The sequence below is a fragment of the Ranitomeya variabilis genome, chromosome 7 (assembly GCF_051348905.1).
Source record: "Ranitomeya variabilis isolate aRanVar5 chromosome 7, aRanVar5.hap1, whole genome shotgun sequence".
NCBI classification, from domain to species: Eukaryota; Metazoa; Chordata; class Amphibia; order Anura; family Dendrobatidae; genus Ranitomeya; species Ranitomeya variabilis.
Genome location: NC_135238.1, coordinates 201,158,729 through 201,183,214, shown reverse-complemented (window position 1 = coordinate 201,183,214; position 24,486 = coordinate 201,158,729). Strand labels below are relative to the sequence as shown.

At 42.4% G+C, this 24,486-nt stretch overlaps 1 protein-coding gene across 3 annotated transcripts in view; it reads right to left on the bottom strand.

The window, feature by feature from the left end:
- Nucleotides 1-3,247: 3,247 nt before the first annotated feature.
- Nucleotides 3,248-24,486, bottom strand: part of ATF2 (activating transcription factor 2) — a 120,001-nt gene continuing 98,762 nt past the window's right edge. For 2 of the 3 annotated variants that reach the window (XM_077272646.1, XM_077272647.1), the window contains exon 12: nucleotides 3,248-6,939. In XM_077272646.1, coding sequence (XP_077128761.1) covers nucleotides 6,713-6,939 — 227 coding nt within the window. In that variant the 3' untranslated portion in view covers nucleotides 3,248-6,712. The remainder of the gene's footprint in view (nucleotides 6,940-24,486) is intronic. The other variant, XM_077272648.1, reaches the window with a different exon arrangement.

Here is a 24,486-nt window from a genome sequence, read left to right as displayed (position 1 = left end):
ACCATAGTCCACTACAATGAGCTAGCCTGTTGTTTTATTTTCTTTATTGTTCATATGCATCCTAAATGCAAAGTTAAGCATATTTCTAAACAATCCTCATTAGAAATTTTCACATTTTTGTTGCTGCAGAATGTCTATAAGACCTTTATCTAGATCAGTGCTTTTGCAAAAATATTTCAGATATGTGAGAGCTCCTGCTCCCTACTGCTCTCTGCTTTCCTTCTCTAAGAGTTAAAGATGGCAGGAAAGAGGAGAGGATTGTACATAGATCTACAGTAGAGAGAAGATATCAGGGAGGGCACAGAAAATAAGTTACTGACTAGGAGGAAAGCACATGGAGAGGAAATACAGTATTGGAGCTGAAACATGAAAGCGGGATAAGACCGCAGCACTCTGGATACACACAGAGCTCAAATCCAGCCTATATTCCTGGGAGAGACACTCCTACAAAAGAAACATACATTATCCTTCTCATGAAGATCCGTGCATAGAAAACCCCAACCCCTACCCAATATAAAAATAAAATTCTAAGTGAAGTCAACTGATTTTTAAAATGTTTATTTCAATGTACATTTATGTGCTTGCCTTCTAGACAGATCATAAAGACATTTTGTAAACAATGGAAATACAGTAACTGAATAAGATTATTAAAATATAAAAAAACAATTTTAAATAATGTCTTGTTTGTTTTATACATAATTTACTCATGCAAACTGTACTAAAAAAATGATGCGGTACAGTTTGTGAAATGTTAAATCCAGAGATTAGAAATTGCTACGCATAGACTCGTCGACAAGTTGCAAAACGGACTTCAGAATAAATCATTTACTCGCTTATTTCCAGGACACAGATGCACATTGTTTTCCTAATATTGACACTAATACCATTCACCAAATACATTTTCTCTCCACACTTACACAATGAGATCATAATTTACAGCTGCGATAATTTTATAATACAAAAAAAATGAAATGTATAAATAAAGTGAGAAGTGTCCGCGCTAGAGATTAAGAACCGAGAGTTCACAAATTATACTTATATTCGACAACAAATAAAATATAAAGCTTTCCTGCAGAATTCACATTTGATGTAGCTGAGGTTAACTGGCATTAGAAGAAAAAAAAAGCAAGGTGTAAGCCCCTTCAACTGAAAAAAAATAAATAATAATAATCAGGAATAATAAAAAATAGTGCATTGTCATTAACCTGGATCTCTGCAGCTTCATCCAGTGCTTAATTCGTGCTGATTTACATGTACTCCAAGACTTGATAGATACAAATCAACTTAAAGTGTAGGTTTACGTCAAATATTACTCTAAGACACAACTCTTAGTTATAAGCTGAAACAGTCTGGTTATGTGGCCTGGACCACATCCTATAAATCCGGCTATGCATTTTGGACCTTTCTTCTACAGCAGAAGTGTAGGTATTTGGCCAGGACCGCACCCCTCCCCCCCAATACCAGTTGTCTAGTTGCATAATATGGACCAACTATATAACAGCAGCAATGTAACTATATGTTCTAGGCCTTCACCTACAGTAAAGTCGGTCTATATGCTCTGGCTGTGTAGTCTGGTTTTGTAGTCTGGACCGCCCCCTTTATCATCAGTAGTCTGGCTGTGTCGTCTACACTGCACCTTACAACAGGTGTATTTTGTACTGCTTCCTTATAATAGTTGTCTCGCTATGTAGTCTGAACCACCCAATATAACAGCAGTAGCATGGCTGTGTAGTCTGGCCCGCCCCCTTTATCATCAGTAGTCTGGCTGTGTCGTCTACACTGATGCCTTTAACAGTAGTAGTCTGGCTGTGTCATCTAGACTGCACCTTACAACAGCTGTATTCTGTACTGCTCCATTATAATAGTTGTCTCGCTATGTAGTCTGAACCACCCAATATAACAGCAGTATCGTGGCTGTGTAGTCTGGCTTTGTAGTCTGGACCGCCCCCTTTATTATCAGTAGTCTTGATGATGCCTTTTACAGTAGTAGTCTATTAGTATCATCTGGCCTGCACCCTGTAACAGCTGTCATCCAGACCTCTCCCTTATAATTTTTGTCTAACGATGTAGTCTGACCCACTCCACCATAAAGGCATTAGTAAATCTGTCTAGTTTGGCTTGTAGTCTGGACCTCCCCCTTTATCATCAGTAGTCTGGCTGATTGGTCTAGACTTATGGCTTTAACAGTAGTGGTCTGACATTGTCATCTGGACCTTCCCCTATAACAGCAGTCTGGCTGTGTAATCTGGAGTAAACATCTATAAAAATAGTCTGGTTGCGTAGCCTGGACCAGACTCTAAGACAGCAGCCAACTGTGTAGTCCCAATGTCTATAAGAGCAGCCCGGCTTTGTAGTCTGGACCACCGATCAAACAGCAGTAGTATCTATGTGGTTATAGCCATACACATTACACTTATGTCGGCCAAAACCGATGATAATGACGGGTTTGGCTGAATGTCTAATGTGTAAGGGGGCACCGGTCAAATAATGGTTGGGAGTGATGTCGATCAGGCATGTCCCATACCTGACTGCCGATCATATTCTCCTAAAATAAGCCACCAGACGATGTGTCAATCGCCAGCTTTCTAATAGAGAACACAGGAGCGCTCGACCGAATGAACAATCCTGTGCATAGGAGAGTTGGCCGAGATTGCCGTAGTCAAATAATCTTTGGGCAGCCAGCAGTCTAATGTGTATGGCCGCCCTTTGGAGTTGCCTGAAGTCTGGATCTGTCACCTAACTTCAAAAGTCTATTACAAATAAATTTATTTTCAGACTTTCCAGGTATTCATTAGAGGTCAGTTTTAGTGGTAACCTACACTTTAAGAGCGATTTTTGCATGTAAAATACAATAAATAATTTTAGGTTAAAATATTTCATTTAATGTCGGGTCCGCAACCAATCAGAGTTTAGGAAAAAAATCCTTCCATAATCCCCTATTTGTCGCAGGTATGCTACTAAAGTAATCATTTTATATACAGAAGAATCGTGAGAAAACTGATTTAAAGTCAAGTAAACACTTTTTTCCTTTTCTAGTGATCCTTGAAATATTGCATTGTGAATGAGAATACATAATGGCACATTGAAAGAGGACTCAATATCCTACAGGCAATCTCAATAATGAGAATGTGTACCTTACAATCATCTCCTCCGACACAAACTACCTTACATCGTGGAATGTTAGTTATCAATCACGCACATAAATATATAGATTTATATACATATACTTTTTTTTTTTTTAATTTTTAACCTGCAGTCTTCTAAAAAGCCAGCGTCACATTGAAGGCATCATAAAACATTCAGGCATAGATTGCTGGCAAAATCTATGGGTTCCACTCTTCCCTTCCTGCTCCCTTACACTCGTGACTCACACATTAAAGTAATATTAAAGGAGTTCTCTGACAATATACAAATATGGGGTAAATAACAAAGCACTTAATGTATTGTATGTTTAAAGGCAAACATTTAAATGTTCTCAATGCCTTAAAACGAAAAATGAAGCAACTTTGCAACAGGTTTTGATTGAAAATTTCCTACCAGTTTGTGTTTACAGAATCTATGCTTCTCCATGGTAACAGACAACAAAAAAAACACGGTGTAGTCGGATCCTGCAGTTACGCTAACTTTTTTTCTAATTCTGACAAGCCTACCAAATATGCGCTAGCACAAAGTAGGGGACAACTAGAGGAAAATATGACACCGCAATAGGATTACACTACGGTGAGGTTGCAAATTTCAAAAAATCCAAACTTGTACATGGCCTCTAAAGTGAACCCCAGTATGATTAGACTTACTATCCTTCAGACGCTCTAATTAATTAACATTAGAAAAAAAGCCATCCATCCAGCGCGTTCTTCCTATTGTGGATTGTGAACAGGTAGCTTCATAGCATTCCCAGCACCTAGAAGAACACTAGATATTGCAGACATGGTGACCTGAACTTTCCGTATTTTTCGGACTATAAGACGCGCCGTACCATATGACGCACCCCAAATTTTAAGAAGGAGAAGAGGAAAAAAAATAAAATTCAGCTTACTGGGGGGCGAATCGGCAGCGTTGGTGAAGTGTGGTCACAGGGGGTGTTCGGTGGTCCGGTGATATGACTCCCATCCCAGACTGGTGCGGCAGGTTTGGCGGTGCTCTGTGGTGCGGGGTCTGCGTTGGCATTTTGTGAAAGCCAGTAGGTCCCTGCACATCCATTGCTGCGATGCGGTGGCCTCTGGGAAAATGGCCGCCAGGTGCGCATGTTCAGATATCTCAGGACGAGATTTCATTGCAGAGATCTCAATCTGAGCATGTGCCACCCCCGGCCTGGGAAGGCAGTGTGATCATCGCCCTGCAGAGTCGGACCAGGACCGCCACAGAATCGCTCGCTCGACTCCTGCTGCCGTCACACTACTTGTAAGTATATTCTGACTATAAGATGCACCCCCATTTTCCCCCCAAAATTTTGGGGAAAAAAGTGCGTCTTATAGTCTGAAAAATACAGTATATACGGTATGTATTTTTTTCATCTCTAGTTAATGTAATGTCTTCTTTGCTGTTTTCACCGAGCAACAAAAATATCTGGACAGTTAGCCAATCACATACTTAGAAAAAAGCTGGTATCTCCTTAGTCCACTGGTCGTGCATACTGATGATGGGCCACAAGTTCTTCCACGCCCAAGATGATGGCCATCATTCTGTAACACGGTATAAAAGAATAGAATTTTTTTTTAACTTGTAGAAGAGGGAATAAGTAGGTTGGCTAGCAAGAGATTTTACACACCTCATTCATTTACCAAGATAAAAGCAAACTAATAGCTCCCTCCCACCCCCTGAGGCATAATTTAGAAGATTTTTATTCTGATGGTTATATAGGGCTGTTACGAGACTGCCATCATAAACATCGGTCCCTGTCCCCAACTAATTTTTCATCATATTTTAGCTACGCACAAACTAATAAAATTTTCATGGAAGCTAATTAACCCATCACTTTAATTACAAAGTGTGGCAGGAAATCATATGCAAGTAGCCTCTTTTTGTAGAGGATGAGGACTTGAACTCTATTGTCACCTATCAGATAAAGCAATATCGACCCTTTAACTAGTCTTAACAAATGACTTCGGTTAAGAAGCCAAACTAAAAATTCCATTTGCAGACACGTGTTTTGGGGTGTTTCCCCTCCTCAGTGCAAAGCAAGAGACCAAATTTGGATAAGTGAGGAGCCTGTTAGTGGGGATCTATGGGGAAACGTTTCTCTTTGCGGGGAAAGTCATAGTAGACGGAGTAAACATACTCTACAAGTGAGGAAACAGACAAACCTCAAGTTCCAAATCTAGAACCTTAGTGGTGCCAGGCAATAGTGCTAACCATCAAGACATTGTGTTGCCCCCAGATCAGCACTTAGGGGTCCAATTTCCAACATAATGTACTAGGAGATTAAAATACAATTAAGGGGTGGTCTTAACCTCTTAAGCTGTTAGCTATAGAGCTTGTAAGCGCTGCTCTGAAGCTCTCCAGATCTAGCTTCTGTACCCCTGTACTAGAAGCATCTGAGAGAGCACAATTCACACCAACAGCATGACCATGCCCGCTGGTCTAAATGGCCAGTCTTCAGTAGACCACGACTCTGTGGCAAGCAGGAAGTTGGGAGGCTGGGGAGCGGCGTGCCCCTGAAGAAGGAACAGTAGAATAATCATTTAAGTGCCATGCTTTATATTACAAAAGGTAAATTGCCAAAGAACTCCTTCTAGCTAACCAAATGCTTGCTCTGTACAAGACATGTATCAAAAGTCTGCTACAGAACAGTGATAGTGCTTACACAAGAGATAAGTACAACTCCGCTTCCAAATACAAGGAAAAATACGTTCCAAGTTCTCCAATGTATGAATATAGGTCTTTAGGGAGCCAGAGGATCATATTCAGAGGTGTAGTGTATTTGCACTCCATGACTATGGAGTTTCTTTTCACTATTTTCAGTAGGTTTGCAATAAAAAAAAAGAAAAAAAAAAGGCAACTAAAAAGTTATTGCACTTAAGACTACAAATTTTGCAAATGAAAAGCAATTCATTTTTCGTTTTCTACATTTCGAATGTAAAAGTGTGTTGATTTCCGGAACGCTAAAATGTTAAGAAATTAGAAAGGGAGAAGACATAAATTATGAACAACATATAAATAATATCCTTCGCTATTCTCCCTTTCCAGCTGTGCAAATTAAAAAGAGAAAAAAAAAAAAACGGCAAAAAGATTAAAAGCAAAAGCGATTTTGTCTTTCTTTCTCACGCCTAGTGCATCATGACCTTAATAATCAAGATCAAAAGGGACTATGCAACTTTGGTATAAAGGTGACATAGTAATTCTAAAGAGCGTAAATTCTGCCCTGGGTTTCAGGAGATCTTCCTAATATCGTTTGCAAGAAAGTAGGGTTAAGATTTTTTTTTTTTTTTTTTAGCCCCTATAGGCAAACCTCTATGATAGGAAGAGGAAGGGATCACATGAATTGATTGAAAGCAAAAAAAAAAAAAAAAATCTTTGAAAAAGTTAAGGAGGTTACGAGATATTTTATCCTGAAGAAGGGCAGAACTTGTTCCATGGTGGCTACAATGTAAAACAGAAAATCAGAGTTTACATCATTTTCACCTCTTGAGATTAAGACTGGCCTTTCGCTGTTTTTTTTTCAATCTGAAGTCACCAATCATTTGCTAAAACCTGGCATAGGATATGTTTCTAATCAACTTCCTGATGGCTGCGTCGGAGGAGGGGCCATAGTGACGTGTGCGGCAGCGGGTTTTGTACTCTGATCTGCCATCTGGGTGAGGACAGAGGTCGCGATTGCTTCCGCCACCGAGGTGGAGCTCACGCCATTGGAAGTGCTGATTGAACTGTGCTGGATCGCTTCTGTCTGTGGGCTGCCAGGCATTGAAAGGTCCTCGGAGCTTTCATCTTTTTCAGCATCTACTAATAAAATAAAGATACAAAATATAGAATTAGTGCCCAAGTATACTACACATATTATACTACTTCATCTACATGATATCCCTTAGTTGCGTTTTGCCTGTTTGTCAAAACCTACAGCTTACTACTAGAATCTAAAGCTATTGTCTGATTCATAGCCCATATTTACACTATTAGTGCATTCTGCGTTGATACATTGGGGTCCATTGTTCATAACCTTATTAAAAAGCCACCAAAGTCGCAGTAGAGCGCGTCTCTCCTTCTACAGGATCTCTGTGCATTTCCTAGGAAGCGAATTTATTTTGAAAGAAAATCTATCACCAATTTTTTTTTCTCCCCCATCTCAGAGCAGCATGATGTAGGCTCAGAGACCCTGATTCCAGTGATGTGTCTCTTACTGGGCTATGTCCTGCAGTTTTTTTTTTTTTTTTTTTAAATAAAACCACTGTTTTATATGCTGCAGATCTAGCAGTTCTCTAATGTTGCGCTCTGTATAATCCCACCCATAAGATTTCTGCCTATGCACAGTGTACACAGAGAGCTGCCAATCAGTGGTGGGGGCGGGGATATACATAGGACTACATGACACCAGGATTACTAGTTCTCTAGTGATAATCTCCTGCTGATAAAATAATGATTTTATCAAAACTACAACAAGCAGCCCAGTATGTGACACATATGGCAGCTGGAATCGGGGTCTCTGTCCGTATATTATGCTGCTTTTAGATTAGGTGGCAAGAACCTGCTGACAGATTCCCTATTAATAAGGCACAATGTAATGCTTCATTTCTCCTGTGAAGGTGCAATAGTAGAAATGATTACTTAAAAAACAGTGAATTGTTGGCACCGAGCAGTGGGACAACCTATGAAATCATTATTTTAGGGAGTCCTTCTCTGAAAAAGAGAATCAATTAAGCAAGTAACCATTATACACAAAGCTGAACAATACAAAGTGCTACTGAGTGCATGGAGGGGGTGGGAATACATGGTAGAAATGACCAAATGCTGAAGAAAATGTAGAAATGGATAATTGAGAAGTTCGATTGGTGATGTGATAGGCCTCCCAAAAAATATGTGTTTTTAGAGCACAATTAAAACTATGGATACTGGGAATAAACTGGATTGTCTGGGGTAGCGCATTCCAGAGAACTGGTGCAGCACAAAAAATGTTTTAAAGATGTGAGTGGGAGGTTTAGAATATGGAGGATATTAGTCTTTGGTCATTAGCAGAATGCAGAGCATAGGTAGGGTGGTAGATAGAGATGAGGGAGGATATGTAGGGCAGTACAGAACTGTGAAGAGCTTTGTGGGTGGTTATGATAAGTTTATGTTGTATTTTATAGTGGAAGGACGACCAGTGCAATGACTGGCACAGATTGGAGGCATTGGTGCAGCGGCTGGGAAGTAAAATAAGCCTGACTGCTGCATTCAAGCGATATTGGAATGGGGAGAGTTAACTGAAACGGAGACCGATTAGTAGAATGTTTCAGTAGTCAAGACGAGAATGAATAAGATCGACAGTAAGGAAAGGTCGGATTCTGAAGATGTCTTTGAGGTGCAGGTGACATGAGCGAGTGATTGGATATAGAGAGAGGGGGGAAGATCTGAGTCAAATATAACCCTAAGAAGGCGAGTGTGCTCCTTGGGAGTTATGGTAGAACCACCCACAGAAATGGCAATATTGGGTTTCGGTGGTTAGTTGCGGGAGGAAACACGAGGAGTTTAGTTTTGGAATGATTCAGTTTCGGACAGACGGAGGACATGATGTTAGAAACAGCAGTCAGACAGGCACTGGTATTTCTTGGTAGTGCGGGAGTGAAGTCAGGAGTTGTGTAAGATTGGGTGTCATCTGCATAGAGGTGGTAATATCAGCCAAATCCGCTTATGGTCTGTACAGTTGGGGTGGATTATAGCAACTAGAGGATGGGGCCTGGCACTGAACTCTTTAAGATACTAAAAGGGGAAGAAGAGTCGGCAATATATATAGTGAAGGAGCGGTTTGAGAGGTAGGAGGAGATCCAAGAGAGAGCGTATGTCTTTAAGATGGAGTGCCAAGCAGCTTCATTAACATCCTCCAGCATCTGATATTTTCTGCTATCAAATCTAGATCAAATCCTGAAAAAGAATAAGACATGTCAACCGTGCAACCTTCAGGAGATGAACGGGCGTTGATGTTGTTTTTGAAAATTTCGACTGCAAACCGCTTTAATTGAACTAATGGCGTCTAATTATAAATGTGATGTAAACACACCTCGCAATGATTCCGTGGCAAATAAAGATTATTTTTCACATTCATGGGGATGCGTTTCCATGAAGCGCAGGCAAGTGATGATGCCGGCACCTGACTGTAATGGTGTGCACTCAGGAGAATAAGCCGTATTTAGAGTCTAAATGCCACCAGCTGTTCCAGAGATGCACAAATTAATTGGGCTCAGGGCACAGAAAACATCCACAATTCTGCACGCCGAATCTAATAATTTAGCCCTTCTGAGCGGATCCTAGAAAGATAATTAAGAAGCCAATGAAAATACATCACTGTAAATTGTAGATGGCAAATGTGCAAATTGCTCCGCTAACCAACAAACATTTCTAAAACGGTAAGGTAATGATGATGATGTTTTAACACATAAAGGAGTTAAGGCGAGCGTTGCGATGTTGTAAAGAGACCGGCAATCATGATCCGAGCCGATAGCGCTTGCTTATGTGTGAACAGATTTTACGCTAATTTTGCTGCAAGGACGCCCAAAGTAACTTTGCAAACATGTTTTGACTTAATTATTGTTTGGAACAGCAGTTCAATAGGAAATTACAGGCAAATGGAAACATTCAATTAATTCTAAACATGCAGAATATTGTTGGGATCTACGTATGGTTATTATATACACAATTGAGGTTACTGCTCTACGTAAGGTCACTATTGGTATCAACCGGTTTAGAAAAACAGTTACAAAAAATAAGAAGTATAAAAAAAAAAAAATGACGTTACAAAATGCAGGACTGTGGAGAATCCCTACCAAAGCAACTTCTTATTTTCTAAGGGGAAGACACACACATTGCTCCTGCAGCGGACACTATAGGGCAATTAGAGTATTACATGTATTGTTTCAATTGTATGGCTTTCTATGAATTTCATGTATGGGCCTGGTCCATCAAACTTAGAAATATTGCTTTTTAACGGTCCTGCTCTGTTATACAGTTAGGTCCATATATATTTGGACAGAGACAACATTTTTCTAATTTTGGTTATAGACATTTCCACAATAAATTTTAAACAAAACAATTCAGATGCAGTTGAAGTTCAGACTTTTAGCTTTCATTTGAGGGTATCCACATTAAAATTGGATGAAGAGTTTAGGAGTTTCAGCTCCTTAACCTGTACCACCCTGTTTTTAAAGGGACCAAAAGTAATTGGACAATTGACTCCAAGGCTATTTCATGGACAGGTGTGGGCAATCCCTTCGTTATGTCATTCTCAATTAAGCAGATAAAAGGCCTGGAGCTGATTTGAGGTGTGGTGCTTGCATTTGGAAGGTTTTCCTATGAAGTAAACATGTGGTCAAAAGCGCTCTCCATGCAGGTGAAACAAGCCATCCTTAAGCTCTGAAAACAGAAAAAACCCATCCGAGAAATTGCTACAATATTAGGAGTGGCAAAATGTACAGTTTGGTACATCCTGAGAAAGAAAGAAAGCACTGGTGACCTCATCAATGCAAAAAGACAACAGTGGTGGATGATCGCAGAATAATCTCCATGGTGAAGAGAAACCCCTTCACAACCGCCAACCAAGTGACCGACACTCTCCAGGAGGTCGTTGTATCAATATCCAAATCTACCATAAAGAGAAGACTGCATGAAAGTAACTACAGAGGGTTCACTGCACGGTGCAAGCCACTCATAAGCATCAAGAAGAAAAGACTAGACTGGACTTTGCTATAAAACATCTAAAAAAGCCAGCACAGTTCTGGAAGAACATTCTATGGACAGATGAAACCAAGATCAACCTCTACCAGAATGATGGAAAGAGAAAAGTATGACGAAGGCGTGGTACAGCTCATGATCCAAAGCATACCACATCACCTGTAAAACACGGCGGAGGCAGTGTGATGGCTTGGGCATGCATGGCTGCCAGTGGCACTGGGTCACTAGTGTTTATTGATGATGTGACACAGGACAGAAGCAGCAGAATGAATTCTGAGGTATTCAGAGACATACTGTGTGCTCAGATCCAGCCAAATGCAGCCAAACTGATTGGTCATCGTTTCATACTACAGATGGACAATGACCCAAAACATAAAGCCAAAGCAACCCAGGAGTTTATTAAAGCAAAGAAGTGGAATATTCTTGAATGGCCAAGTCAGTCACCTGATCTCAACCCAATTGAGCAGCATTTCACTTGTTAAAGACTAAACTTCAGACAGAAAGGCCCACAAACAAACAGCAACTGAAAACCACCGCAGTGAAGGCCTGGCAGAGCATCAAAAAGGAGGAAACACAGCGTCTGGTGATGTCCATGAGTTCAAGACTTCAGGCAGTCACTCCCAACGAAGGGTTTTCAGCCAAGTATTAAAAATGAACATTTTATTTAAAATTATTGAATCTGTCCAATTACTTTTGGTACCTTTAAAAACAGGGTGGCACATGTTAAGGAGCTGAAACTCCTAAACCCTTCATCCAATTTTAATGTGGATACCCTCAAATGAAAGCTGAAAGTCTGAACTTCAACTGCATCTGAATTGTTTTGTTTAAAATTCATTGTGGTAATGTCTATAACCAAAATGAGAAAAATGTTGTCTCTGTCCAAATATATATGAACCTAAGTGTATGTAGGAGACGCTCAAGTGGGGATAAGCTATATGAAATAGGGATTGTCTAGATGAAACAAGCCCTTTAAGATAAAATTCAACCCAAAAATGACCTTCTGCTATGGCAACTGGAAGAGCCCAACAGAAGAATCCTGGAGTATTATGCCAATATTCAGAAATAAAGAGTGCCCTAAAAACGGAACCCAGATGGACCCCGTGTTAACAAATGATGATGTTTCTATCAATTATTTAACGGGTTTGTTAATGACATATTTGGCTTGTCTGTTCTTCAAAATGGAGCAAAAAAAAAAACAAACAAAAAAAACCCAGGGAAGTATGAACACAGGTTTAGGCCGAAATCAGATGTCCATGAAACACAGTCCGTGATATCTCTTGACCCAAACTCAACACTGTACTTAAAGGGAATCTGTCACCCCCAAAATCGAAGATGAGCTAAGCCCACCGGCATCTGGGGCTTATCTACAGCATTCTGTAATGCTGTAGATAAGCCCCCGATGTATCCTGAAAGATGAGAAAAAGAGGTTAGATTATACTCACCCAGGGGTGGTCCCGCTGCTGGTCCGGGTCCGATGGGCGTCGCGGTCCGGTCCGGGCCCTCCCATCTTCTTACGATGACGTCCACTTCTTGTCTTCACGCTGCGGCTCCGGCGCAGGCGTACTTTGTCTGCCCTGTTGAGGGCTGAGCAAAGTACTGCAGTGCGCAGGTGCTGGGCCTCTCTGACCTTTCCCGCCGCCTGCACACTGCAGTACTTTGCTCTGCCCTCAACAGGGAAGACAAAGTACGCCTGCACCGGAGCCGCAGCATGAAGACAAGAAGAGGACGTCATCCTATGAAGATAGGAGGCCCCGGACCGGACCACGACGCCCATCGGGATCGGCCCGCCCTTGGTGAGTATAATCTAACCTCTTTTTCTCATCTTTCAGGATACATCGGGGGCTTATCTACAGCATTACAGAATGCTGTAGATAAGCCCCTGATGCCGGTGGGCTTAGCTCATCTTCAATTTTGGGCGTGACAGGCTCCCTTTAAGAGGCTGCAGAGTTCTCGTCAGGAGACCAGTTACCGATCCGGACAACAAGGTTCAAACTTGTATCGTATTTTGAGAACATCATGCTTACTTCCCTTCAAAACTGGAAGATGTCCAGCAGTGTCATCAGCTCAGAACTGGCAACAACCAGTGGGACCCAGCTACACCCATCTACTATTTGGAAAAGTCTGATCAGAACTGCTCTGCATGGAAGAATTAGGTCCAAAAAGCCAACCTTTGACATGGAAACCAAGCCTCAACATTTATGCACAAAAACAAGAACTGGGAAGGGGAAAAATAGCAGGTGCTCTTGACTGATGAGTCAAAATGTGAAATATTCGGCAGTAACAGAAATCAGTTTCTTTGTCAAGGGGCTGAAGAGAGATACAATAATAATTGTCTGCAAGCAACAGTAAAGCATGGTGGAGGCTCCTTGCAAGTTTGGGGCTGCATTTCAGTAAATGGAGTTGGGGATTTGGTCAGGTGCAATGGTGTCCTCAATGTTGATAAATACAGGCAGATACTTATCAATCATGTAATACCATCAGGGAGGAGTCTGATTGGCTGTCTGTTTTGGGTCATTGTCCTGATGCAGAACAAATTTGGAGCCAAAGTCATTAAGAACTATCTTCAGTGTGAAGAAGAACAAGGAATCCTAGAAGTCATCATTCGGCCCCAACAGAGCCCTGATTCTAACATTATTGCATCTGTGTGGGATAACATGAAGAGACAGAAGGATTTTCACAAGTGACATCCACAGAAGATCTGTGGTTAGTTCTCTAAGATGTTTGGAACAACCACCCCCCCACACACACTACAAAAAAAAGATATTTTGTAAATTGCAAAGCATATTGTAAAGAGAACAAAAATAAATAAAAGTCACAGTACTTGGAGGAAAATAGTAAAAAACTGAAAAAATTATTGAAAAAAAGGCAAGGGGTCATTATGACCCCTTCCACAGTTTTAGTTTAAAAAAACGTGTGCAAGTGTAGATAGAAGTGGTGATGTTTTTAAGGCAATGTGCAGTCACACCAAAATAGTGATTTAATTTAGATTTCACTTTTATTCATTCACTGTGTATATTGTTAATTGATCAAAATAAACTATGAGCACTTCTATTTTAGAAGGCATTCTTACTTTGCAGCATTTTTTCCACACCTGTCTAAAACTTTTTTACAGTACTAATACAGTGGGGCAAAAAAGTATTTAGTCATTCAGCAATAGTGCAAGTTCGACCACTTAAAAAGATGAGAGGCGTCTGTAATTTACATCATAGTTAGACCTCAACTATGGGAGACAAACTGAGAAATAAAAATCCAGAAAATCACATTGTCTGTTTTTTTTATCATTTTATTTGCATATTATGGTGGAAAATAAGTATTTGGTCAGAAACAAACAATCAAGATTTCTGGCTCTCACAGACCTGTAACTTCTTCTTTAAGAGTCTCCTCTTTCCTCCACTCATTACCTGTAGTAATGGCACCTGTTTAAACTTGTTATCAGTATAAAAAGACACCTGTGCACACCCTCAAACAGTCTGACTCCAAACTCCACTATGGTGAAGACCAAAGAGCTATCAAAGGACACCAGAAACAAAATTGTAGCCCTGCACCAGGCTGGGAAGACTGAATCTGCAATAGCCAACCAGCTTGGAGTGAAGAAATCAACAGTGGGAGCAATAATTAGAAAATGGAAGACATTCAAGACCACTGATAATCTCCCTCGATCTGGGGCTCCACGCAAAATCCCACCCCGTGGGGTCAGAATGATCACAAGAACGGTGAGCAAAAATCCCAGAACCACGCGGGGGGACCTAGTGAATGAACTGCAGAGAGCTGGGACCAATGTAACAAGGCCTACCATAAGTAACACACTACGCCACCATGGACTCAGATCCTGCAGTGCCAGACGTGTCCCACTGCTTAAGCCAGTACATGTCCGGGCCCGTCTGAAGTTTGCTAGAGAGCATTTGGATGATCCAGAGGAGTTTTGGGAGAATGTCCTATGGTCTGATGAAACCAAACTGGAACTGTTTGGTAGAAACACAACTTGTCGTGTTTGGAGGAAAAAGAATACTGAGTTGCATCCATCAAACACCATACCTACTGTAAAGCATGGTGGTGGAAACATCATGCTTTGGGGCTGTTTCTCTGCAAAGGGGCCAGGACAACTGATCCGGGTACATGAAAGAATGAATGGGGCCATGTATCGTGAGATTTTGAGTGCAAACCTCCTTCCATCAGCAAGGGCATTGAAGATGAAACGTGGCCGGGTCTTTCAACATGACAATGATCCAAAGCACACCGCCAGGGCAACGAAGGAGTGGCTTCGTAAGAAGCATTTCAAGGTCCTGGAGTGGCCTAGCCAGTCTCCAGATCTCAACCCTATAGAAAACCTTTGGAGGGAGTTGAAAGTCCGTGTTGCCAAGCGAAAAGCCAAAAACATCACTGCTCTAGAGGAGATCTGCATGGAGGAATGGGCCAACATACCAACAACAGTGTGTGGCAACCTGATGAAGACTTACAGAAAACGTTTGACCTCTGTCATTGCCAACAAAGGATATATTACAAAGTATTGAGATGAAATTTTGTTTCTGACCAAATACTTATTTTCCACCATAATATGCAAATAAAATGATAAAAAACAGACAATGTGATTTTCTGGATTTTTATTTCTCAGTTTGTCTCCCATAGTTGAGGTCTACCTATGATGTAAATTACAGACGCCTCTCATCTTTTTAAGTGGTGGAACTTGCACCATTGCTGAATGACTAAATACTTTTTTGCCCCACTGTATATCTATATAATTAAAAAAAAAAACACACAGATTGAGGCAGCACACCATAATAAGGCAGAACAAAGGTGCTCTTTAATGGCTCATATGGCGGCGTTTCGATCCCAAGTGTGGATCTTTATCAAGAATATACACTATATATACACACATATACATATATACATATATATATATATATATATATATATATATATATATATATATATATATATATATATATATATATATATATACACACACACACACACACACACACACAGTACAGACCAAAAGTTTGGACACACCTTCTCATTTAAAGATTTTTCTGTATTTTATGACTATGAAAATTGTACATTCACACTGAAGGCATCAAAACTATGAATTAACACATGTGGTATTATATACTTAACAAAAAAGTGTGAAACCACTGAAATTATGTCTTATATTCTAGGTTCTTCAAAGCAGCCACCTTTTGCTTTGATGACTGCTTTGCACACTCTTGGCATTCTCTTGATGAGCTTCAAGATGTAGTCACCGGGAATGGTTTTCACTTCACAGGTGTGCCCTGTCAGGTTTAATAAGTGGGATTTCATGCCTTATAAATGGTGTTGGGACCATCAGTTGTGTTGTGCAGAAGTCTGGTGGATACACAGCTGATAGTGCTACTGAATAGACTGTTCGAATTTGCATTGTGGCAAGAAAAAAGCAGCTAAGTAAAGAAAAACGAGTGGCCATCATTACTTTAAGAAATGAAGGTCAGTCAGTCCGAAAAATTGGGAAAACCTTGAAAGTGTCCCCAAGTGCAGTTGCAAAAACCATCAAGCGCTACAAAGAAACTGGCTACATGAGGACCGCCCCAGGAAAGGAAGACCAAGAGTCACCTCTGCTTCTGAGGATAAGTTTATCTGAGTCACCAGCCTCAGAAATCACAGGTTAACAGCAGCTCAGATTAGAGACCAGGTCAATGCCACACAGAGTTCTAGCAGCAGGCACATCTCTACAACAACTGTTAAGAGGAGACTTTGTGCAGCAGGCCTACAGGGTAAAATAGCTGCTAGGAAACCACTGCTAAGGACAGGCAACAAGCAGAAGAGACTTGTTTGGGCTAAAGAACACAAGGAATGGACATTAGACCAGTGGAAATCCGTGCTTTCGTCTGATGAGTCCAAATTTGAGATCTTTGATTCCAACCACCGTGTCTTTGTGCGACGCAGAAAAGGTGAACGGATGCACTCTACATGCCTGGTTCCCACCATGAAGCATGGAGGAGGAGGTGTGATGGTGTGGGGGTGCTTTGCTGGTGACACTGTTGGGGATTTATTCAAAATTGAAGGCATACTGAACCAGCATGGCTACCACAGCATCTTGCAGCGGCATGGTATTCCATCCGGTTTGCGTTTAGTTGGACCACCATTTATTTTTCAACAGGACAATGACCCCAAACACACCTCCAGGCTGTGTAAGGGCTATTTGACCAAGAAGGAGAGTGATGGGGTGCTACACCAGATGACCTGGCCTCCACAGTCACCAGACCTGAACCCAATCGAGATGGTTTGGGGTGAGCTGGACCGCAGAGTGAAGGCAAAAGGGCCAACAAGTGCTAAGCTTCTCTGGGAACTCCTTCAAGATTGTTGGAAGACCATTCCCGGTGACAACCTCTTGAAGCTCATCAAGAGAATGCCAAGAGTGTGCAAAGCAGGGCTGCCACTAGAAATTTCGGGGCCCCATACTGGCAACATTTTCGGGGCCCCCTTAAGACTCCGCCCAGGCTCCACCCCAGCCCCGCCTCCAACCCTCGAACTGTCTACAGCTGACTCTTGGAAAAACTACACTTCTCACCAATCACACATTAACAGTTCCCATCACCAGATCACACACATAGCCAGCAGATTTTGTTTTGGCCAAAAGGTTTTTTTAATCTGCCACGATGACAAGGTAGACTCTTTTGGCCGGGCCCTACTCTACTCTAACTTATTAAACATTTGTTAAAATATGCAATACAATTTAGGTATATTTTTATTTATTTTTCAATTTTTCAAATGACCAATAATTCCACATACAAGGGACAAATAACACAACACCATGACCAGACACCACATTATCACCACATAGTGACCTATAATACTATCTACAAGGAATAAATACTGCCACACCATGTGCAGACCACATATTACCACCACAGTGACCGAACAATATCGCATACAAGGGACAAATACCACAGCAGCATGTACAGACCACATATTACCACCACATGGTGACCAACTACATACAAGGAACAAATACCAACACAACATGACCAGACCACATATTACCACCACATGGTGACCAAATAATAGCACGTACAAGGAACAAATTTTCACCACACCATGACCAGACCACATATTACCACCAAATAGTGACCAAATAATAGCACATACAAGGAACAAATACCGCCACACCATGGCCGGACAACATATTACCACCACATTGTGACTGAATAGTACAATACTGATCATTAATAAAAAAAAAATACTATCACCATAAGTGCTATTATACATAGGAGATCTGTACTTAGTATGCAGTGTCTGTGTACAGGTAATACAGTGGTCACCGATGCCATTATACACAGGAGCTCTATATAGTGTCAGTGTACAGGTAATACAGGGATCACCAGTGACATTATACACAGGAGCTCTATATATAGTGTCAGTGTACATGTAATACAGTGATCACTAGTGACATTATACACAGGAGCTCTGTATATAGTGTTTAGTGTACAGATAATATAGTGATCACCAGTGACATTATACACAGGAGCTCTGTATACAGTATACAGTGTATGGTGTCAGTGTATAGGTAATACAGGGATCACTAGTGACATGATACACAGGAGCTCTGTATACAGTATATAGTGTATGGTGTCAGTGTACAGGTAACATACTGACTCACCAGTGATGTCTCTAGCTGAAGTCCTTCATCTTTGCGTTTCTTTTTAATCCAGCGCAGACCGCCATCACTTCTTTCAGCCAGGACTCGTCTCTGCATAAAATAACACAGTTATCTAGAGCACCGCTTCCAGAGCACATTCCCCACTTTTTCCCTTTCTTCTACACTACACATCTGAATACAGACATTCACCCACCATTAATATATACTGTAATTGGTTATTATGCAACCCACCATTCCAAATATAAATTATAATACGCCACTGAGCCCCTTCTAGCTATACATAGCCACTTTCCCTATTTAATATACAAATTAATTAGCACCTGTACTCTTTCTCCCAATTTATTTCCAGTCACTTTATCCTCAACGATCCCACTATGTACCTCCCGCTCTAACCCTAACTCCGATTCATTATAGTTACATGCCCCTTCTGCCTCAATTCATTGTCATGTCTTCTCTCTCTCCCACCCTCTATTCATTATCAACTGCTCTTCCCCACCCTCAAAATTCATTATTTGCTCTCCCTACCTTCAATATACCATTGGCTCTCCCCACCCCCACCTACAATTCAATTGCTGTCCACCGTCCCTCACACTCACTTGATGTGCATGCAGTCCCCATCACCCCCACTTCATCATTTGCAGTCCACCTTACTTCATCATTTAGTCCCCTATCCCCCTTCACTTCATCTGCAGTCCCCCTTACTTTATCATTTGCAGCCCCCTATCATTTCATCATGTGCAGTACCCCCTCAAACACAATTCATCATCTGCAGTCCCCATCACCCCCACTTCATCATCTGCAGTCCCCATCACCCCCACTTCATCATCTGCAGCCCCCTATCATTTCATCATGTGCAGTGCCCCCTCAACCACACTTCATCATCTGCAGCCCACTATCATTTCATCATGCGCAGCGCCCCCTCAACCACACTTCATCATCTGCAGCCCCCTATCATTTCATCATGCGCAGTGCCCCCTTAAACACACTTCATCTGCAGCCCACTATCATTTCATCATGCGCAGCGCCCCCTCAACCACACTTCATCATCTGCAGCCCCCTATCATTTCATCATGTGCAGTGCCCCCTCAACCACACTTCATCATCTGCAACCCCTATCATTTCATCTTGCGCAGTGCCCCCTTAAACACACTTCATCATCTGCAGCCCCCTATCATTTCATCATGCCCAGTGCCCCCTCAACCACACTTCATCATCAGCAGCCCCCTATCATTTCATCATGCGCAGTGCCCCCTCAACCACACTTCATCATCTGCAGCCCCCTATCATTTCATCATGCGCAGTGCCCCCTCAACCACACTTCATCATCTGCAGCCCCCTATCATTTCATCATGCGCAGTGCCCCCTCAACCACACTTCATCATCTGCAGCCCCCTATCATTTCATCATGCACAGTGCCCCCTCAACCACACTTCATCATCTGCAGCCCCCTATCATTTCATCATGCACAGTGCCCCCTCAACCACACTTCATCATCTGCAGCCCCCCATCATTTCATCATGCGCAGTGCCCCCTTAAACACACTTCATCATCTGCAGTCTCACTCCCCCCCACCTCACCCATTTAAAAAAACAAAAATAAAAATGTTTTTTATACTTATCTCAGTCGTTCCGGGGCGTCTAGTGTTTCCAGCAGTGAAGCAGCAGCTAGAATGTATGGGCTGCTGAGAGGACCTGACCGGAGCCCCTACATTCTAGCACATTCACTACTGAGACTGCTAGAATCACAGGTGTAGCTAGGGTTTCAACTTAGGGGGGGTGAAACATCTGAGTGGGCCCCTAACCAGCTAACCCTGATTACAGCTACGGTTGTGCACTTATTGTGAATATAGGGGAATGTCATGATCTCCATGGCCAGAGAACTAGCATAAGCCTCTATAGGAACAAGCTCTTGGAAGATGTAACTATACTGACCATGAACTAAACCTACCGCATCATCTAGAAGTAGCCAGGTAGCATGTCCTACTTTTTATCCCTATATGCCCAGCGCCGGCCGGAGAACTAAATAATGCTAGCAGAGGGAAATATAAGACCTGACTCACCTCTAGAGAAATGCCCAAAAAAAGGAGACAGAGGCCCCCCACATATATTGGCGGTGATTTTAGAAGAAATAACAAACGCAGCAGGAAAATAGTTTTAGCAAATTTGAGGTCCGCTTTCTAGATAGCAGAAGACAGAAAGCATACTTTCATGGTCAGTAGAAAACCCTAACAAAACACATCCAGAAATTACTTTAGGACTCTGGCATTAACTCATAATACCAGAGTGGCAATTCCTGATCAACAAGAGCTTTCCAGACACAGTAACGAAACTGCAGCTGTGAACTGGAACCAAAATACAAAAACAAAACATGGACGAATGTCCAACTTATCTAGTAGATGTCTGGGAGCAGGAACAAGCACAGAGAGGCTTCTGATAACATTGTTGACCGGCAAGCATCTAACAGAGAAGCCAGGTTATATAGCGACACCCAGATCTAATCAGAACAGGTGAACAGGGAAGATGATGTCACAAGTTCAATTCCACCAGTAGCCACCGGGGGAGCCCAGAATCCAAATTCACAACAGTACCCCCCCCTCAAGGAGGGGGCACCGAACCCTCACCAGAACCACCAGGGCGATCAGGATGGGCCCTATGAAAGGCACGAACCAGATCAGAGGCATGAACATCAGATGCAGTGACCCAAGAATTATCCTCCTGGCCATATCCCTTCCACTTGACCAGATACTGGAGTCTCCGTCTGGAAACACGGGAGTCTAGGATTTTTTCCACAACGTACTCCAACTCACCCTCAACCAACACCGGAGCAGGAGGCTCAACGGAAGGCACAACCGGTGCCTCATACCTGCGCAATAACGACCGATGAAAAACGTTATGAATAGAAAAGGATGCAGGGAGGTCCAAACGGAAGGAAACAGGGTTAAGAATCTCCAATATTTTATACGGACCGATGAACCGAGGCTTAAACTTAGGAGATGAGACCCTCATAGGGACAAAACGAGAAGACAACCACACCAAATCTCCAACACAAAGCCGAGGACCAACACGACGGTGACGGTTGGCAAAAAGCTGAGTCTTCTCCTGGGACAACTTTAAATTGTCCATCACCTGCCCCCAGATATGATGCAATCTCTCCACCACCGCATCCACTCCAGGACAATCCGAGGATTCCATCTGACCGGAGGAAAATCGAGGATGGAACCCCGAATTACAGAAAAACGGGGAAACCAAGGTGGCAGAGCTGGCCCGATTATTGAGGGCGAACTCCGCCAATGGCAAAAAAGCAACCCAATCATCCTGGTCAGCAGACACAAAACACCTCAGATATGTCTCCAGGGTCTGATTAGTCCGCTCGGTCTGGCCATTAGTCTGAGGGTGAAAAGCAGACGAAAAAGACAAATCTATGCCCATCCTAGCACAAAATGCCCGCCAAAATCTAGACACAAATTGGGTTCCTCTGTCAGAAACGATATTCTCAGGAATACCATGCAAACGAACAACATTTTGAAAAAACAGGGGCACCAACTCGGAAGAAGAAGGCAATTTGGGCAGGGGAACCAAATGAACCATCTTAGAAAAACGGTCACACACCACCCAGATGACAGACATCTTCTGAGAAACAGGCAGATCTGAAATAAAATCCATCGAGATGTGTGTCCAAGGCCTCTTAGGAATAGGCAAGGGCAACAATAATCCACTAGCCCGAGAACAACAAGGCTTGGCCCGAGCACAAACGTCACAAGACTGCACAAAGCCTCGCACATCTCGTGACAGGGAAGGCCACCAGAAGGATCTTGCCACCAAATCCCTGGTACCAAAAATTCCAGGATGACCTGCCAACGCAGAAGAATGCACCTCAGAGATGACTTTACTGGTCCAATCATCAGGAACAAACAGCCTATCAGGCGGACAACGATCCGGTCTATCCACCTGAAACTCCTGCAAGGCCCGCCGCAGGTCTGGAGAAACGGCTGACAAGATAACTCCCTCCTTAAGAATACCTGTGGGGTCAGAGTTGCCAGGTGAATCAGGCTCAAAACTCCTAGAAAGGGCATCCGCCTTAACATTCTTAGAACCTGGTAGGTACGATACCACAAAATTAAACCGAGAAAAAAATAATGACCAGCGCGCCTGTCTAGGATTCAGGCGCCTGGCGGTCTCAAGATAAATCAAATTTTTGTGGTCAGTCAATACCACCACCTGATGTCTGGCCCCCTCGAGCCAATGGCGCCACTCCTCAAACGCCCACTTCATGGCCAAAAGCTCCCGATTCCCAACATCATAATTCCGCTCAGCGGGCGAAAATTTACGGGAAAAGAAGGCACAAGGCCTCATCACGGCGCAGTCAGAACTTTTCTGCGACAACACTGCCCCAGCTCCGATCTCAGAAGCGTCGACCTCAACCTGAAAAGGAAGAGTCACATCAGGCTGACGCAACACAGGGGCAGAAGAAAAACAGCGCTTAAGCTCCTGAAAGGCCTCCACAGCATCAGGGGACCAATTAGCAACATCAGCACCCTGTCTAGTCAAATCGGTCAATGGCTTAACGACATCCGAAAAACCAGAAATAAATCGACGATAAAAGTTGGCAAAGCCCAAAAATTTCTGAAGACTTTTAAGAGAAGAGGGCTGCGTCCAATCACAAATAGCTTGAACCTTGACAGGATCCATCTCAATGGAAGAGGGAGAAAAAATATATCCCAAAAAGGAAATTCTCTGAACCCCAAAAACGCACTTAGAACCCTTGACACACAGAGAATTAGACCGCAAAACCTGAAAAACCCTCTTAACTTGCCGGACATGAGAGTCCCAGTCATCCGAAAAAATCAGAATATCATCCAGATACACTATCATAAATTTATCCAAAAAATCGCGGAAAATATCATGCATAAAGGACTGGAAGACTGAAGGGGCATTAGAAAGACCAAAAGGCATCACCAAATACTCAAAGTGGCCCTCGGGCGTATTAAATGCGGTTTTCCACTCATCCCCCTGCCTGATCCGCACCAAATTATACGCCCCACGGAGATCAATCTTAGAGAACCACTTGGCCCCCTTTATGCGAGCAAACAAATCAGTCAGCAACGGCAATGGGTATTGATATTTAACCGTGATTTTATTCAAAAGCCGATAATCAATACATGGTCTCAAAGAGCCGTCTTTTTTTGACACAAAGAAAAAACCGGCTCCTAAGGGAGATGACGATGGACGAATATGTCCCTTTTCCAAGGACTCCTTTATATATTCTCGCATAGCAGTATGTTCAGGCACAGACAGATTAAATAAACGACCCTTTGGGTATTTACTACCCGGAATTAAATCTATAGCACAATCGCACTCACGGTGCGGAGGTAGTGAACCCAGCTTGGGTTCTTCAAAGACGTCACGATAATCAGACAGGAACTCAGGGATTTCAGAGGGAATAGATGATGAAATGGACACCAAAGGTACGTCCCCATGAGTCCCCTTACATCCCCAGCTCAACACAGACATAGCTCTCCAGTCAAGGACTGGGTTGTGAGACTGCAGCCATGGCAATCCCAGCACCAAATCCTCATGTAGATTATACAGCACTAGAAAACGAATAGTCTCCTGGTGATCCGGATTAATACACATAGTCACTTGTGTCCAGTATTGTGGTTTATTATTAGCCAATGGGGTGGAGTCAATCCCCTTCAGAGGAATAAGAGTTTCCAAAGGCTCTAAATCATACCCACAACGATTGGCAAAGGACCAATCCATAAGACTCAAAGCGGCGCCAGAGTCGATATAGGCGTCAGTAGTAATAGATGACAAAGAGCAAATCAGGGTCACAGACAAAATAAATTTAGACTGTAAAGTGCCAATGGAAACGGATTTATCAAGCTTTTTAGTACGCTTAGAGCATGCTGATATAACATGAGTAGAATCCCCACAATAGAAACACAACCCATTTTTCCGTCTAAAATTCTGCCGCTCGCTTCTGGACAGAATTCTATCACA